An 18,417-nucleotide genomic window follows, 5' to 3' on the forward strand; every position below is an offset into this window, starting at 1 on the left:
GTCTACAGAGTGACCACCAGGGCTCTTAACTGCTGCACCATCTTTCCTGCTCCAGTGAGAGAATTTAACTGAAGCATACAAGAGAGAATGACTGAGCATGGGATTGGAATATTTCAAATGGGAGGTGGCCTGGTTGCCAGGAAAGAACATTATGCCTCTGAAACAAGAGGAGGCAGAGTTAACAATAAGCTTGTGGGCTGAATGGAAAAGTGATATCTTAAGTATTTATAAGAACAGAAACTTGAAGGAAAGGTATAGAATGATTTGATTCAGGACACCAAGTCTCTGGGCCAGGGCTAATAAAGGATGTTGGCTAACCTTCCTGTGTTATTGTCCTCCTTTCAGGTCTGGGCTCTTCAGCTGAGCACTTTGTGTTTGTACAGGATGAGACAGAGGATTCAGGGAATGACTTCCTCTCTGGGGAGAGCCCAGACAGCAGCATCCCGTGGTTCCTCCGGGTCCAGGAACTGGCCCATGACAGTTTGATTGCTGCTACCCGTGCCCAGCTGGCAAAGAGCGCAAAGACCAGCAGCAGTGGTGAGATGCCTGTGGCATTTCCTTTCTGGTTTTCATGCAGAGGTTTGGGTAATGCAATAGCTATGTTTTGAATCATGTTTAATTCAATTTATTTTATTGATGAGAATGGAAGCATAAAAATAAGTTGCCCTATTTTATAAAACAACTTGGCTTTGTCTACCAAATCAACTAAAATCATGTTTTAAATTTCCAACTTTTTTTTTGAAGCTGAGGATCGAACCCAGGACCTTGTGCTCGCTAGGCAAGTGCTCTACCACTGAGCTAAATCCCCAACCCCGAATTTCCAACTTTTAAGTAACGTACAGAGTATCTTTTAGAGAACAAGGGACTGGGAATGATGGTACAAAACCTTAGTCCTAGCATTCATGAAGCTGACGCAGGAGGATTTTCAAGGCCAACATGGGCTACATAGCCCCTGTCTGCTAAAAAAGAGAAAATAGTACAGATTCTAAGGTTATCTTGAATGTTTTTATTGTAATCATTCTTAAGTATGTAAAAATACAAATTTTATATAAACTTTTTATATCTAGAGCCCTAAGAAGTTAAAATAGTTTTACCAGTTAATAGAAATACAACTATAAGCTAGGCAGTGGTGGAGCACGCCTTTAATCCCAGCACTCGGGAGGCAGAGGCAGGTGGATCTCTGTGAGTTCGAGGCCAGCCTGGTCTACAGAGCAAGATCCAGGACAGGCTGGTCTACAGAGTGAGATCCAGGACAGGCTCCAAAACTACAGAGAAATCCTGTCTCGGAAAAACAACAACAACAACAACAAAAAAGTAGCAAGGAGATTGTAGCAATAGAAAGAGAGAAATTGCTAGGTGGGACAGAAACTGCTTTTGATCAAACTGTTGATAGGGTCTGTGATATGAGCACACACATTATGTCCTGCTCTTTGGCTTTTTAGAGGGAACTTTGGAAATATAAATCCCATTCATTAGTTGTATGTAATACAGAGAACCTCAGTATACTCGTGGCAGAATAAGGATCTTGGAGTGTTTTGATCTGTTGCTGCCCAACAATATTTTGGAGCAGGGAAAGAAAAGGAGCACCCCCTGCTGATATGGAACTGGCGTACATTTTTAATGAACTGACTTGATGCAGTTTTCATGCAGCCATTGTTTTCTCTTTGACTCTGCTTATGGAACAGCGTGCCTGTAGGTGTTCTCTCTCTTATCGAAGTTGGTTAAAATCTTTTTCTTATTTTTTTTTTTAAAGATTTATTTATTTATTATGTATACAGTGTTCTGTCTGCACATATCCCTGCAGGCCAGAATGGAGCACCAGATCTCATTACAGATGGTTGTGAGCCACCATGTGGTTGCTGGGAATAGAACTCAGGACCGTTGGAAGAGCAGCCAGTGCTCTCAACCTCTGAGCCATCTCTCCAGCCCTGGTTAAAATCTTTAAAACTCATCTGAGGTTTTACATTTTTAAACACTGGATAACTAAAGAGGGGTAAAATAGGAGGTTGGAAGGCTGTTCTTATCCTTCAAGTGATAGGAAATGAACAAGTTGAATCAAAAGATGGAAATCTTAAGAGTGGCATCTGTGACAGAAACCTTCTATAAACTCAGCCATAGCAATGGTTTTGTCTTAAAATACAGGATTTTATTTAGTTATGTATTTATTTGGTTTTTTTAAGATAGAGTTTCTCTGTGTAGCCCTGGCTGTTCTAAAACTCTTTCTATAGACCAGGCTAGCTTCGAACTCACAGAGATCCGCCTGTCTCTGCCTCCTGAGTGCTGGGATTAAAGGTGTGTGCCGCCACTGCCTGGCCAAAATGCAGGATTTTATTACCTAGAACTTCAGGTTACCTCTGTAGCCTCCACTCTGGGTGTTACTCCTCTACCAACTTGTGTTTTACAAAATGGTGGCGTTCTTTTGTTTTTTTTTAGAGTAGGGTTCTTTTTGAGACTACTCAGTCAAGGATGACCTTGAATCCTGATCCTACTACTTCATCTAAAAGCTGAGATTACAGGTGTTTACCACCATGCTTGGCTCCTACAGAATAGTATTAATTCTGCTTTTGAAAAATATGAAAAGGAACCGTATTTGATATTTTTACATTTGTCAGGAACTTGGTCTTGTTAAATAAAATATAACTGTGGGTAATTCTCTGGATGGGGATATAGAGTACTCTCGTGCCTATATATTGGAAACACAAGCAGATACCTGAGTAATGATCACTAGGAATGAAATGTAGGAGTTTTTATTGTTTGAACCTAAGTATCTAAGCAGGACTCTCCCCTGAATTCTAAGTATGTCACTTGTTGCAGGAGAAAATGTCCACCTTGGCTCTGGCGATGGGCAGCCCAAAGCTTCTGGGCCCCTTCCTCAGGTGGAGAAGAGGCTCAGGTGCACGGTTGAAGGCTGTGACCGGACGTTCGTGTGGCCAGCTCACTTCAAGTACCACCTGAAAACCCATCGGTGAGCGAGTCAGAAAGGGGCTTGTCCTCATGTACAAACACATGAAAATAAATAAAATAACAACAACAACAATATATGTGCTTAGGCTGTTACCTTAAATCTGAGAAGTTAGTGTTGAGTCGGGACGGGGCTTTTATAATTTTAACAAGCTGGGTTATTTTGATATATCCGAGTTTGGAGTTTATTGTGTGCCTTGAGGGTCAGGAGAGAGGCTGACTTGTCAGCACCAGCACAGAGTGTTTTCAGGTCGTGTTGCTTATGCTGTCTTTACAGGAATGAGCGCTCCTTCATCTGCCCTGCAGAAGGCTGTGGGAAAAGCTTTTATGTGCTGCAGAGGCTGAAGGTGCACATGAGGACGCACAATGGGGAGAAACCCTTTATGTGCCATGAGTCTGGGTGTGGTAAGCAGTTCACCACAGCTGGCAACCTGAAGAACCACCGTCGCATCCACACAGGTGTGCAGCTCCGCAACCCCTCGTCTGTCTCCTTGGCCTGCTCCTGCTTGTCACCTGCTAATGCTTAGGAGAGCAGTCAGGGTAGAAATGAAGGCAGAGTGTTGTTCCCAGATGCTAAAGGAAGATGTTCCTAATTTCAGTGTCTTGTGCATTCTGTTCATTGGTCATCAGTAAGATTTATCCAACTTCATCTGTGTGTGAGGAAATGGACAGTATTGATTCTGTCTCCAGAAGAAATGTACGGTTGTCATAGATAACAGTGACACCAGGAGATGGTGGACAAGTCCACCTGTTTCCCAGTCTCTCTGAACATTGTACAGTTGCATTTGTTGAGTCATACGAATGGTACAGAGCATTAAATATGAGATAGGTACAGCTCCTGAACTTGAGGTGCTTGCTTTCTGGCTAGAGCTCACGACCTGAGAAGAATAAATGTCAGAATGGAAGGAGCAAGAAAAGGATTCCTTGCTTCTTAGTCTGAGATCCTACAGGTGTTCTGGAGCCGTTGTCAGAAGTGTGTTTCCGAGAACTTGGTCACTGGACTCAGATCACCGAGAGGATGGGTACCTCCTCCCTGCCTTTGTGCCGCTCTGCTCCTGCCTCAAATGACAGGAAGTAAAGGCCAAGCTCAAACCACAATCGCTCTAGACATTCCTTCCAATTGGCCTAAGCTTTCAGTATGTTGGGGAATGGGTAGTTCTCTTAGCGTTCTTGGAATAGCAAATGGCCTTATCCCAAGAAAGAAATGTGAATAAAAAGTTGGAAGGCTGTCTGGTGGTCTGTATTTCAGAACCTTGAGAGGCAACATTTGCTGGGTACCCTGGTGAAATTACATGGCATAAGTTCAGGAAACCAACTGAGTAAGTCCTTGAAAGCAGAACACATGCTGGTCAGTTCTTGGAAGGCTGAGCCTTTGCCTCACTTTCTTTCTCTAGGAGAGAAGCCTTTCCTTTGTGAAGCCCAGGGATGTGGCCGTTCCTTTGCTGAGTATTCAAGCCTCCGGAAACACCTGGTAGTTCACTCAGGTACTAGAACCTGTGCTATTCATGGACTTCAAACCAGTAGGAGACAAGGGTGGGAAGGTGGTGTGCAGTATTCTAAGAAACACTTTCCATCATAAGGTAATAAAGCTCAAACTGAGAGAGTAAGGCCCTTACTAATTATATTCAAAAGGTCTCCTTATCAGTTAGATCTACTGTTCTCTTCAGCTACTGAGGAACTTGCTAATGCAGACCTTTTTCTGAGATCTGTGCTGGATCTTTTTATGTGTTATATTTAATAGATCCTGTATTGACATTTTCATTCCTCTGAGGGAGGATTTCAAAATCCCGAGCAAAGTGGGAAGACTGTCAGTAGCAGCAAGATCTGTAACACCCTGTCTCCTGAGAAGGCACTGGTCCTGCTTCAGTCACCATTCTGACAGAAACAGCCTGGGCCCGTTAGGACTTCATGGTAGCCAGTGGTGTAGAAGATCCAGTGACCTGCTTTTGCTTTGTATTATTAAATTCCCTGCAACTCTGTCAGCTTGCTCATTCTATGCAGATGCTTTCTAGGCGAGCACTCTACCACTGAGCTAAATCCCCAACCCAAAAAACGACTTTCTTTTTTTTTTTTTTTTGAGACAGGGTTTCTCTGTGTAGCTTTGTGCCTTTCCTGGATCTCGCTTGGTAGACCAGGCTTGCCTCGAATTCACAAAGTTCCTCATGCCTCTGCCTCCCGAGTGCTGAGATTAAAGGCGTGCGCCACCACCGCCCGGCCAAACACGACTTTCAAACATTCTGAAAACATTCTATAGCAGCCAGACTTTGTAAGCTCAATAGAAAAATCTAAAGTGATATTTGTCTCCCTCCCCTCCTTCCCCATCTTCCCAAACAGAAACTGCACTGAGGGTGGAGGCTAGAGGACTGTGGATTTGGATGGAGACAACAAAGCACTTCAGTGAGAGTTAGGGATGTGGAGACAGTCAGTCAGCCGGGGATGGGAATTTCACAGTTGAGATTCGGTGCTGGAACCGCTTTATCTTCATTTTGTTGATACAGGTCTTACGTAGCACAGGATGGTCTTGAACCTGTGATCATCTTGCCTCCACCTCCAGGTGTTGGGACTGCAAGTGTGGGCTTTGTACGTGCAACTGAGCTGTCTCCAGCTCCTACGCACTTTCTATATGATGACAGGTTCCAAGTAAAAGTGGCAGGCTGGTAGCTTGTGGGCCAGATGTGGACTTCACATTTGTGTTCCTTTTGTCTAGAGTTGTACTTGTGTAAAACTGTAAGATGTATAGTCAGATATACACAAGAACAGAGAAATCGATAGTTTCTTATGCCTATTCAGAAAAAATGCTTTTTTTTTTTTTTTTTGCCTGAGGACCAAACCCAGGGCCTTGCGCTTGATAGGTAAGCGCTCTACCACTGAGCTAAATCCCTAACCCCACTTCTTGCTTTTATCTTACATTCAGTCCATGTTCTGTTCCATCCAGTTGTCTCTAAAATGACTTCAGCTCATTTGTTTTTAAATTTTATTTATCTATTTTATGTTGCTGGAAATTGAAAACCAAAGCCTCTTGCATAAAAGGCAAGCTTTTAACTGTTGAGCTACAGCCTGAACCTCGAAGTTGGTTCTTTTAGAAAAGGATACCCAGGGGTTTAATGTTGCTTACTCTTGGCTATGAAATCTTCTTTGAGCCTAAATCTTTTTATATTGTTGTTTGTCTGGTAGATTTGTTACAGAACTGAGTTCTGGGTCCTACAGCAGTCCCATCCTCTGGATTCGTCAGCTTCCTTTTATGTCTTTCCTCTAGTGTTGGAGCTTGAACCTGGGGCCATGCTGGGCAGGAACTCAACCACCGAGTTGTTTCCCAGCACCTGCTTTTTTGTTGTCAAACTTGTTTGCCTGTATTGCTAAAATAGAATTGAGCTCTAAAAGCTTCAAAACTTCAAAATTTGGTGCAAGAATATGTTGTATGTGGTACTTTGTACTTCATTTGTGTCGCATCCAGAGCCACACAAGTTTGGTGGACAGAGTGATCAGTGGGTTCAGGTGGTGTCAACTGGGTCCTCAAGGTCCTCTCCCAATCTTTCACCTGCGTTTTGCCCCGATAGATAATGGGTAGTTCCCTTAGTTGTTTCTTTCACATTAGCTAGAATCCTTCTGTCTGTTGGGACTCTTCTCCATGGAGTAGGGCTCTTTGATCATTTATACAAGTAAATGGCAAGTTAAATGAAATGCTTTTTGTTATGAGCTTGCTTTTGTGTTTTGTTTTTGTTTTTGTTTGCTCAAGCAGGCCTGGACTGGAACATACCAGGCTGGCCTTGAATTCCTGCCTCAGCTTCCCAAGTTCTGGGATTATTGACAGGCATTACCATGCCTGGTCTTCAGTATGAACTTTCAGAACAAGGACCTGGTGCTTTGGCTACTTCTAGTGCAAATTAGATTGGTTTCTTGACTTATTTGGGGCTGTTCATAGCTGTATGGAGACATGGAACAGAGGACTGGAGAGATGTCCCAGTAGTTAGGACAGCACTACTTACTGCCCTTCCAGAGGACCCAGGTTCAGTTCTCAGCACCACATCGGGTGTCTCACATCATACCCTGTATGTAAGTGATATGCATAAACCCACAGAGAAGCACACATATTCTCATATAAATTAATCGGAAAAAAGAAATACAAGTGAAGTTTTGTTTTGTTTTGTTTTCCTTTTGAGACAGAATCTCACTATATAAGCCTGGTTGGTCCGGAATTCACTAAAATCTTTCACTTAAGTTCTGGGCATGTACCATCACATCCAGCTATTTGGTTTTTTTAAAGTAAGGCTTTGGAAAGGCTTGGTAGTATATTGTGCAGCACTTAGAGGCTGCTACAAAAAAGGATTGCCATGAATTTGAAGCTATCCTGGGCTATATAGTGAGTTCCAAGATAGCTGGGCCTACAGAGTGAGATGTCTGTAATTTATTACCTAAAAGAAAATAAAAGAACAGAAATGAAGATAGTTCAGAGTGGTCTAGAGCTCACTGTTGTAACCCAGGTTGGCCTTCAACATTTTTTTTAACCTTCCTGTCTCCTAAGGAATATTGGTACATAACTTTAATCTGTGAGACACTTATTTGCATGGTCTAAATCATTAGTCATTTAAAATGGTGCTGCAATGATAAGCTATGTCTAGGTTATTTCCTGTTGTAACTTAAGACAGGTGGGACTCCTAGATGATGGACAAAAGCATCTGTGTTGTTTCTAGGTAATGTCAGGTTCCCCACCATGCATGTCATGGTGTTTTGCATTCTCATCAGCAATGGAAATTGCTGCCTATTGCTTTTACCAGTTGTAAATTGGTTCCCAGTATTTACAAGTTAGAAGATTCTATTTAAAAATCCTTAGTTCTAGCTTCTGTAAAACAAACAAACAAACAAAAACAAAACAAAAAAAACTTAGCAGAACAAGGCTTCCATCTCCATGCGGTCAGAACTGAATAGCAAGCAGCCACCCTTGGACTGGGGAAGTACTCTCCGTTTACTCCTTCATGCTACTTGCCAGACCCTGTGAACATGAGTGTTAGCCCATGGAAGGTAGCTTTCGAGCTTTGTTCTGAGTGTGGTTGTCTGAGTAGGTGAGGGAAGACTTTTGGGGACTTGTAAATAGACATGCTAGTTCAGATCATTTTTGTTAAAAGAATTGTTTGCAGATATTGAAGATCTTGAGTCTTGATAGGATATAGGATGTGGGATATTATGAACCCAGGGTTGTAATGAGCCCTTGAGGTAGGTGTGATGGCTGATGGAAGACTGTTGGAAAGGAAATAAACACTTCCTGCAAGTACCGTGATACTACATTGAGGCGGCTATTTTGGAAGGCCAGTGGGACTTTGGTCCAGAAAGAAGTAGTGCTGGGCTGGGCAGCAGTGGCGCACGCTTTTAATCCCAGCACTCGGGAGGCAGAGCCACGCAGATCTCTGAGTTCGAGGCCAACCTGGACTACAGAGTGAGTTCCAGGAAAGGCGCAAAGCTACACAGAGAAACCCTGTCTCAGAAAAAAAAAAGAAGTAGTAGTAGTGCTGTAACAAGGAGAAGTAATGCTGTAACGAGGAGGAGGAAGAGGAGGAGAAGAAGAAATGCTGTAACAGGAAGGAGAAGGAGAAGAAGTAATGCTGTAACCAGTGCATATGCTAAGCCCTCCTGGGGTGTTCTTCCTGCCTTTCCTATGAAAGAGCAGCCTTAAGTCTTCTGTCCACTTGCTTCCCATCAGAACTGTATACTGTCTTTTGGGCTATCCTGTCTTAACATAGTTCTTTTTGCAGGAGAGAAACCTCACCAGTGCCAAGTCTGTGGGAAGACCTTTTCTCAGAGTGGGAGCAGAAATGTGCATATGAGAAAGCATCACTTGCATCTGGGAACAACTGGGAGTCAAGAACAGGAACGAACTGGTGAGGAGAGTGGTCATAGTGGAGAGCTGTGGTCAACAGCCAGGGTGTTGGCTGCTTGGCTCTTTGGGAATCTAGTTAGGTTTGGGGCAGAGAGACTTGGCTTCATTTGATGGACTCATCGTTTGTAACAGCTGTACAGTCCAGCCATCTGCAAACTTCCAAAACATACTTTCTTGTTGTTCATGTTCATTCCCTCACAGTAAAGGAACTTGATAAATGATGAGTTATAAATCCCAGAACACATACTATTAAAAGTTCCACCAAGGGCTTTGCATGCAGCTCAGGAGTAGAAAGCTTGCTTTAGCATGTGTAAGACCCTGGGTTTAAATACCACAAAAGGTGTGTGTGTGTGTGTGTGTGTGTGTGTGTGTGTGCGCGTGTGCGTGTGTGTGTGTGTGTGTGTGTGTGTGTGTGTGTGTGTGTGTGTGTGTGTGTGAACGTGTGATGTCTCTGATGACCTGTAGATCCACTTGGAAGGCTGAGATGGGAGGACAATCTGGGCAGCATGTTGAGATCCCTGTCTTAGGAAACAAACAAAAAAGCCAGGCTTGGTAGCGCATGCCTTTAATCCAGGCATGTGAGAGGAAGAAGTGGGAGATCAACAGTTCAAGGCCAACCTCAACTACATAGCCAATTTGCGGCCAGCCTGTGCTACTTGAGACCCTGTATCAGAAAACAAAAAATAGTAACTAAATGTTCCCCTAATGAGTTTGAGGTCAACTAGGTGGTCTGTGATTCAGCTTTTAGGGAGTGTGGACATAAAAGATTTTTATATAACTAAAGATTTAACATTTTTTACTTAATAGTTTGGCAGCCTTTTACTGCACTTTAAAATTGATAGAACCCCTTTTTCTTTTCCATGTCTTTCTTTATAAAAAATTCCAGATATTCCTTTCATCCTCATTTGGTCTCTATTATATGCTGATCTTCAGATGGTGGTCACATGAGCAGATAATTATCCCTAAGGTCTGGCTTCCCCTGTAGGCTTGTTCTTGTTATCTGGATGTGAGTGAAATAGGAGATGGAGCCAAGATAGAACAGTTCTTAGTTCTGAAAGAGGTAGCCAGCCTCTGGTGAAGGGGCTAAGGACCAGGACCAGCCTTGACTGCTGCGTATCTCTCACTCCGTTCTCTGTGCAGCTGAGCCACTAATGGGCAGTAGTTTGCTTGAAGAAGCTTCAGTACCCAGTAAAAACCTGGTGTCTATGAATTCCCAGTCCAGCCTTGGTGGAGAGTCCTTGAACCTGTCCAATACCAATTCTATTCTGGGAGTTGATGATGGTAAGACTAGTTTTTTATTTGGGGGAAACAAGTTGTAACTCGGGGCTAGTACCTTTTGTATGATGGTATGATTGAACAGTATTTGAATTTATTCTCTGGGGTGGATAAATGAATCTTTTTTTTTTTTTTTTAAATGATTAAAACGACGTTAACACAAGAATAAAGAAAAAATTTAAAAGATAAAATTATCTGAAATCCTTAGCATCCTAGCCCAACTGTGTCTGTCTTTCCTGTTGCAGTTTTGGAAGAGCTTAACTTTTAAAACATTTAAACAGAGCATAACCAGGTTTTACAGAGGAGATACAAAGCAATTTCTCCATACCTTCAAAAGCCATATCTTCTGGAGTAAAGAAAGGGCTCTCTAGGAAACAGTTGCTCCTCTGGTATAGAAATTTCACCCAGCTTACACAGGCCAGGCCCTCTTCTCTGAAAAACTTACCAGGTGAGGCCAGCATGCATTTATTCAGTGCCTACTATGTGCCTGGCACCATGGGAAAGACTGAAGGAGGAGGTAGGGACCATAAGCTCTAGTTGAGGAGTTGAAACAGCATAAATGTGTGAAACATCATTTAGTAAATAGATGAAATTACATCAGCAAACATTCATTATACAGTACCGTTTGGAAGAGCAGACCAAGCTACAAAGCCTCCAGAAAAAGGACTTGTCATTTGCTTGAGGGCTAAGTGGTTTGTCTGTAAAACTATTTCCAAAAGATTTTCATGGTGACACCCCCCCCCCCCATGAATGTCTACTAAGTGTGAGGCCCTGTGTTTTAGTCACACCTTCCTTCACAGTCTGAGGCATAAGTGACCGTGTAACTTCTGTGTGGCCCTTACAAGGCCTGAAATGTGCTACCCAGGTCCACCTGTTTCCTGAGCAGTGCCCGTGCAGAGCACATCAGGAGACAGAAGTTGCAAGGAGAGCTTTGCTGGCTTTGGAGAAGCAAGTTCAAGGGAGGAAGGGACACTTGGTATGAATTTTGAAGGCAGGACTAGCTTTCTTGATACTGTTCAGGACGTCAGCATTGACGGCCTCAAGGGCTGGTGCACGTTCTCTGCTCTGCCTGCCTGTGCAGTGTTGGCCCTATTTCATACAGTTTTCATTCAGGTAACAGTCGGAAAAACGATTCTTCTAAATTGTTACACTGGAAAATTGTCATTCTGATAGCCAGGTTCCTTTGACTTCCCACCCTCCTTTTGTAATACTTTCTAAATCCACTAACACTGAAAAAAGTAAAAGAACTTGGGACTGAGTTTTTCAGGGAACATGTTTTAACCTTTTTAATGATTGGTTTGATGAAGCAGTGGCTGTATACTTGTGGATTCACTGTTCACTAAAAATGAATTTTCCTGTTGTTTCCCAGAGGTGCTTACTGAAGGATCCTCACGTCCCCTGTCTGCAGTGACTGGTGTGACACATCACTTGGTGACCATGCAGTCGGGGAGGCAGTCCTATGAAGTCTCCGTCCTAACTGCAGTCAATCCACAGGAGGTAAAGCTCCTGTCTCCTGCCCTCCTTTGGTTCTGTGCGGACTTAAATGGACAGGGATTAGAGTCTAGTTCAGTGGATCCACAACTGTGCGGCCTCCACTTTCTGTTACTTTGGCTGGCTTGTTCTCCTTAAGCAGTAGTCCAGTGGTACTGCAATCTGAATGTTGTCTTGTGAGCTGGGAGATTGACCTGACACTCTGAGGCCTGGGCACTCTTTACATACTTTTGTAAAGTTTATATTTTTGTTTTTAATTATTTGTACCCTGTGTTTGTGTGTCACGGATGCACACGATTGCGGTATCCATGGAGGTCAACAGAGAGGGTATCAGGGCGGTGGAGGCACACAACTTTAATCCCAGCACTCTGGAGACAGAAGCGGGCAGATCTCTAGAAGTTGGAGGCCAAGTTGTTCTACACAGCATGTCCCAAGACAGCCAGGCTGTGACACAGATAAACCCTGCCTTGAACCAAAAAAGGGTATCAAATCTCCTGGAGCTGGAGTAACAGGCAGTTATGAACCACCTAACATAGGTGGTGGGACTGAACTCAAGTCCTCTTCAGGAACAGTATTTGCTCTCTTAACCACTGAGCCATCTATTCTGCCCATCATACATATTTCTTAGTGAGTTGTTTATTCCCACTGGTTTCTGCATCACTACTAGATTGCTGGTTCAAGGCCAACCTGGCAATCTAGGCTATATTGTGAGACTACCTCTCAGAAAAACAATACCACATTCCTTTCATGTATGGAATCTAAATTAAAACAAAAAACAAGGGTCTAGGGAGATGTCTCAGTTGGTAAAGTAACTGATGTAAGCACGAGGACTTGAGCTCAAATCCCTAGTGCCCGTGTTAAAACCAGATGTGGGTGGTATAGATCTGTAACATTAGTGCTAGAGGTAGAAACAGGTGGATCACAAGAGCTCACTGGCTAGCCAGTCTATGAAATTAATTTTTGAGCTCCAGGTTCAATGAAAGACCTTATTCTCAAGAAATGTGGAGAAGGGTCATCAAGAGCTGGAAAAGGTGCTTGCCACCAAGCTTGATGGTCTGAATTGGATTCCTACAACCCATTTAATGGAGAGAGCTGGCTAACTTCCTGACATACCTGTGTGGTTTCACACAGGCCATGTACACAAAATAGTGTAGAAAAGGTGTTTCAAAAAGTTGAAAACGGTTGGCAAAGGTGTGGGTGAACACGGAAGAGCTGTCCCCCTTACTCATCTGTCATGTGGTACCACCCCCTCCCATCAATGCCTGACATAGGTGGGAGAATTGGCCCTCAGGAGAGCTGTTCCTGCTCCTCATCAGCTGCCCTTTTGCCACACCTAGGCAACACAGTAGAGGAGACAAGGGAGAGCTGGTGGGCCGACCAACCGTGCAACTACCCAGGCCCAGAACCAGGGCTATGTGTTGGTCCACCCCAACATCTACCTTATTGGTGATCTGTTGGAGCATGTGAAGGGGCCAGTCCTGCAGACCCAAAGCTGCAGGATCTCCACCACACCGGGCAACAGCAGGATATCCAAGAAGAGTCCCAGTGAGGCCCCAGCATCAATAGTGTAGCAGAAACCAGAGGCCTTAAACCAGACCAATGACTCTACAGTGAACACTTGCAAGTAAAGATATATGGATAAAAGGGTTTACTGCATGTTCACTGTGTCACACTGCAGCTTCCATGATGAGATTGATTTTTCCTTTCTTTTATCTCTTTTTTTTTTCTCTTAATTTTTTTTTTGTTGTTGTTGTTTTATTTTGTTGTTTTTTTGAGACAGGGTTTCTCTGTAGCTTTGGAGCCTGTCCTGGACTAGCTCTGTAGACCAGGTTGGCCTCGAACTCAGAGATCCACTGGCCTCTGCCTCCCAAGTGCTGGGATTACAGGCATGCGCCGCCGCCGCCGCCGCCGCCGCCGCCGCCGCCGCGCCACCACCACCCAGCTCTCCTAAATTTTATCTTATCTTATTTTGTGGGGGAGGTTGCAAGTGCAGAGGGCAGATATGAAGGGTCAGGAAATGAATGGGATGGAGATGCATAATGTGAAAGACAAAGAAGAAATAACATGTTTTTAAAGAGCTGAAAACAACAAAATGGTGAGGAAGCAATAGAAAGACCCCACATTAACTTCTGGTCTCCACACTTTACACACATGTGTACATGGACATAACAAAACACACACTCATGTACATTATACACCTACACACCAGAAAACAAAAAAATACGGAGAGATGGAGAGATGGCTCAGGCAAACCTGAAGGCTGTCATTCAGGCCCCAAGCACCGGTGGAAATACTGGGTAGTTGTGTCAGGTACTCGTCAGTCCCAGCATTCACTGGGGCAAGGTCGCTAACTAGACTAACTAGAATTGGCAGGCTGTGGGTTCACTGAGACCCTGTCTCAGTGAATACAGTGGAGAGTGATCAAGGAAGACATCTGACATCAGCCTTAGGCCTCCATACTCTCATATTCCTGCGTATGTGCAAACATGCACACACACCATTTTTAAAATGTGATAGACGGCAAGACACTAAAACTGGGAAGATTGAGCTGATGTTGTGGCTTGTGCCTGTAGTTCCAGTGTTCCCAGTTGAAATAAGGGGATTACCAGTTCAAGGCCAGTCTAGATTACAGCTAGATCCTGCTTCAAAGTCAAATAAATAGATAAGTAAGAAAATAAAAACAAACACCCCTGGAAGTAGAAGGGGAGCAATATATTTGGACAGAAGAGGGGGTTGGGATTTCATAGAACAAGTAAGGTCAATCAGGGTATGATCCATGCAAGCATTTTTATTTGTTTGTTTTTTGTCTTTCAGGACAAGGTTTCTCTGTGTAACAGCTCTGTCTATTCTAGAACTCACTTTGTAGACCAGACTGGCCTACCTCTGTCTCCCCAGTGCTGGAATTACAGGCATGTTGACACGTGCCTATAATTCCCATTGAGAGACTGGAAGAATTATGTGTTGGAAACCAATTTAGACTACAGAGTGAGTTCCCGGATATTCTGGGCTACCAAGTGACCCCTTCTCTCAAAAAATAAAGGGTCGAAATTAGGCCAGCTGTGGTAGCACATACCTTTAATACCAGTATTTGAAGGCAGAGACAGGCAGATCTCTATGAGTTTGAGGCCAACCTGGTCTATATGATGAATGTTAGGCCAGCCAAGTCTACATAATGAGACCCAGCCATAAACAACTACAACAAAAACATCTAAGGAAAAAGAAAAGGCCCAAAATCTTAATCTGAAATGTTCCCTGTCCAACAAAACAAAAGATGTCATTTATTCTGCTATGGTCATGAGTATGGGAGCTAACAGGCCAAATCATCTAAGCTAAAGAACCTTGTTCAGTTGCTTGTTGGCTGAGAACTACTGTCCCAGTCAAGGAGATTTAGAGAATTGTGAGCTCTTCCAACTGTATCGTCTTGGCCAACCCAGCACCCGCCTTTAATCCCAACACTCAGGGGGCAGAGGCAGGCAGAGCTCTGAGTTCAAGACTGGTCTGGTCTACATAGTAAGTTCAAGGACAGCCAAGGGCTACACAGAGAAACCCTGTCTCACAAAACAACAACAAAAGCATGCTTTTGGGGTCTAGAAGAAAAATGGCTCCATGGTTAAGAGCACTGGAGGCTCTTCATAGGACCTGAGTTCAATTCCCAGCTCCCACATGGCAACTCACAGCTGTAACTCCCGGAGAATCCAACACCCTTATATAGACATATATGCAGGCCAAATACCAATAAATATGAAATAAATCATTTCTTAAAAATTAAAAAAAATGAGCCGGGCGGTGGCGGTGCACGCCTATAATCCCAGCACTCAGGAGGCAGAGGCAGGTGGATCTCTGAGTTCGAGGCCAGCCTGGTCTACAAAGCAAGTTCCACAACAGCCTCCACAGCTACAGAGAAACCCTGTCTCAAAAAAAAAATTTTTTTTTAAATGGAGTATAAATTAGTTCCGTCCATCATCCTTTACTGAATTTATCAGTGCATTCCCCAGACTCCATTCTTAACCCTTTTAAAGTGTGAACCTAATTAGTCTTATCACTAACAACCAGGAGTCAGATATTGGGGTAATAACCTGAAAGATGAGAGAAGCAGAGGAGCAGCCACCAGTGACTCCTTACATTTCTGGATGCTCTGACTCAAAAGAGATCCTGTCTCTGCCTCCCTAGTGCTGGGTGGGACTAGTGAGCCACCACCACCTCTGTTAAGTGGCCAGCTCTGCTCCCTCATCTCCAGGCAGGCCCTGTTTGTCAGAACACACAAATGTCACACAACGCCCTTCGTTTAGTCTGAGCTGCTCTTTGCTCCTGTAGTTCATCTGTAACCTAGTCTATATTTGTTTTCAATTGTAGTTACTAAACCAAGGAGATTTAACTGAAAGACAGACATGAGCACACTGACCCCAGAGTGCATGATGGGAACAAGATCCAAAGGCTCACATCTGCCAGAACTAAAAATGAATCGGAAGGACAGTGACCTCGGCCTGCCTCTGTTCATCTTCCCTGGCAGAGAAGAGGGATGTCTGAGGCCTCTCTTCAGCCTCCATCTGACCCAGACATGGTCAGTGGCCATGGCTGGGTACCTGCAGCCGCCTCTCTTCCTACTGCAAAGTTCTGGGGTGGACTTCTCTCAAAAGCAAGTTAATGATGTGTTGGATGAAGATTTTCATTGTGACTGTTCAGGTTTTCCTTTGAAGTCTTCATCCTAGACCCAGCTGTCTTTTCATTATGGCTGAATGATTTCCTGCCTCCAACCACAGAACTTCACCAGGACATTGAGTTTTCAAGATGCCTTGTTGCTTTCAAGAAGGGAGTGATGTCAGTCATGTTGTGGCATTCTTCCTTTAGCAACCTGAGTAAAAGACTCTCAGCCACTGAGCTGTAAAAAATAAATTACTTGAATCTCCCCTTGGCCCAGGCTGAGGTACCAACTTATTCTGTACACCTCTACTTGGTTATTTTTTGTTTCGTTTATGGGACTTAAGATAGCATGTTATGAGGGGGGTTTATTTTTTTGTTTTGTTTAAGTTAAAAACCATATGATCTAGAGTTTCAGTTTTCCTTTTAAATAAACAGAACAACCCAGTCAGCTCTTTGGCTTTTGTTCTAGACCAGTGGTTCTGAACCTTCCTAATACTTCAACCCTTTAATGCAGATCCTCATGTTCTAGACCAGAGGTTCTGAACCTTCCTAATACAATCCTTTCATGCAGATCCTCATGTTGTAGGGACCCCAACCATAAAATTATCTTTGTTGCTACTTCATAACTTTAATTGTGCTACCATTACGAACTGTAATGTGAATGTGCAGGATAGCCGATGGGGTCACGACCCGCAGGTTGATAACTGCTGTTTTAGACAGATGTGTTCTTAGAGAAGTCAAGAAAACAATCCAGTCTTTCTCTTTAAGATAGGGCACTGAAAAGAAGAGAAAGGGATGGAGCTCATGCCTTTAAGGCACTCAGATCTCTTAGGAGTTTGAGACCACCCTTGTCACATAAGTCCCAGGGCAGCCAGTGAGACACGCCAGGTGTGGTGGTGCCCCAGCATTCAGAGGACAGCCCGATTTACATAGGGAATTCCAGAATAGCCAAGGCTACACAGTAAGAACTTGTCTCCAAAAAAAAAAAAAAAAAAGAAAGAAAGAAAGTAAAAACACACTCTTTGGCCTAGAGAGATGACTTAGCAGTTAAGAGCACTTGCTGTTCTTCCAGAGGACCTGGTTCAGATCCTGGCTCCTATATCAAACAGCTCACAACACCCTCTAACTCCAGCTGCAGGGGATCTGAGGCCCTCTGCTGGCTTCTGTGGGTACCTGCTTCATGCACATACCCCCACAACACACACATACACAACATAGTTTTAAAAATAAGGAAAACCAAAAATAGGGCACTGATTGACTTTTAAGATACTACATAGGTAAAACTGAACCGAGGAGAGCCTTAGAAAACTGGACACCAGGCCAGCCTGGTCTACACAGAGAAACCCTGTCTTGAAAAAGAAAACCTGAAACTAGTGTCTTTTTTTTTTTTTTTTTTTTTTTTTTTTTAATTAGAACTGGCAAACCTGAGCTGGTAGCAGTGTATGCCTTTAATCTCAGCACTCAGGAGGCAGAGGCAGGCGGACTGTAGCATGAATCTTAAAGAATCTTATTAATAAAATCAAACCTGAGGCCAGGTATTGGGGTGAATGCTGGAAGATCAGAGAAGCAGAACAAGTCACAGCCACCTCATCTTGCTAGTTCCTCAGCTGATCCTGTTTCTTCAGGCTGGAAGCTTCTGAGTCCTCCTCCACATAAATCTCAGCTGAACTGTGCTGCTCCAAAGCCTGAATGCTAAACCAGCCAAATGCTTCTAGTTTCTGGTCTTCATGCCTTATATAATCATTCACTTTGTGCCCCCACTCCCTGGGATTAAAGGGGCGTGTCACCATAATTTGCTGTTTCCAATGTGGCCTTGAACTAACAGAGATCTGCCTGGTTCTGCCTCCCGAGTGCTGGGATTAAAGGCATGTGCTACCATTGCCTATCCTGTTTAATATTGTGGCCGTCCTGTTCTCTGACCCCAGATAAGTTTATTTCGGGGAACACACAATATTTTGGGGAACACAATACCACCAAGCGGATCTCTTGAATTAGAGGCCAGCCTGGTCTATAGAGAGTTCCAGGACAGTGAGAGCTACACAGAGAAACCCTGTCTTAAATGGGTAATTCGGATTTTTCCAGAAAGTATTAAACATGAGAAATAGGCTTCTCTTGGTCCATTATGTGCCAATGGCACAATTATTGACAAGAAAAACACCCCAAAGATCCACTATTAG

At 43.6% G+C, this 18,417-nt stretch overlaps 1 protein-coding gene across 2 annotated transcripts in view; it reads left to right on the forward strand.

The window, feature by feature from the left end:
• Znf410 (zinc finger protein 410) overlaps positions 1-16,688 on the forward strand; it is a 28,512-nt gene extending 11,824 nt beyond the window's left edge. For both annotated transcript variants that reach the window (XM_036206489.1, XM_036206490.1), the window contains exons 5-12: positions 346-537; positions 2,815-2,965; positions 3,239-3,420; positions 4,356-4,445; positions 8,709-8,834; positions 9,974-10,114; positions 11,478-11,605; positions 15,953-16,688. In XM_036206489.1, the coding sequence (XP_036062382.1) occupies positions 346-537; positions 2,815-2,965; positions 3,239-3,420; positions 4,356-4,445; positions 8,709-8,834; positions 9,974-10,114; positions 11,478-11,605; positions 15,953-15,991 (1,049 nt within the window). In that variant the 3' untranslated portion in view covers positions 15,992-16,688. The remainder of the gene's footprint in view (positions 1-345; positions 538-2,814; positions 2,966-3,238; positions 3,421-4,355; positions 4,446-8,708; positions 8,835-9,973; positions 10,115-11,477; positions 11,606-15,952) is intronic.
• The last annotated feature ends 1,729 nt before the right edge of the window (positions 16,689-18,417 follow it).

Source organism: Onychomys torridus, chromosome 14 (genome assembly GCF_903995425.1).
Source record: "Onychomys torridus chromosome 14, mOncTor1.1, whole genome shotgun sequence".
NCBI classification, from domain to species: Eukaryota; Metazoa; Chordata; class Mammalia; order Rodentia; family Cricetidae; genus Onychomys; species Onychomys torridus.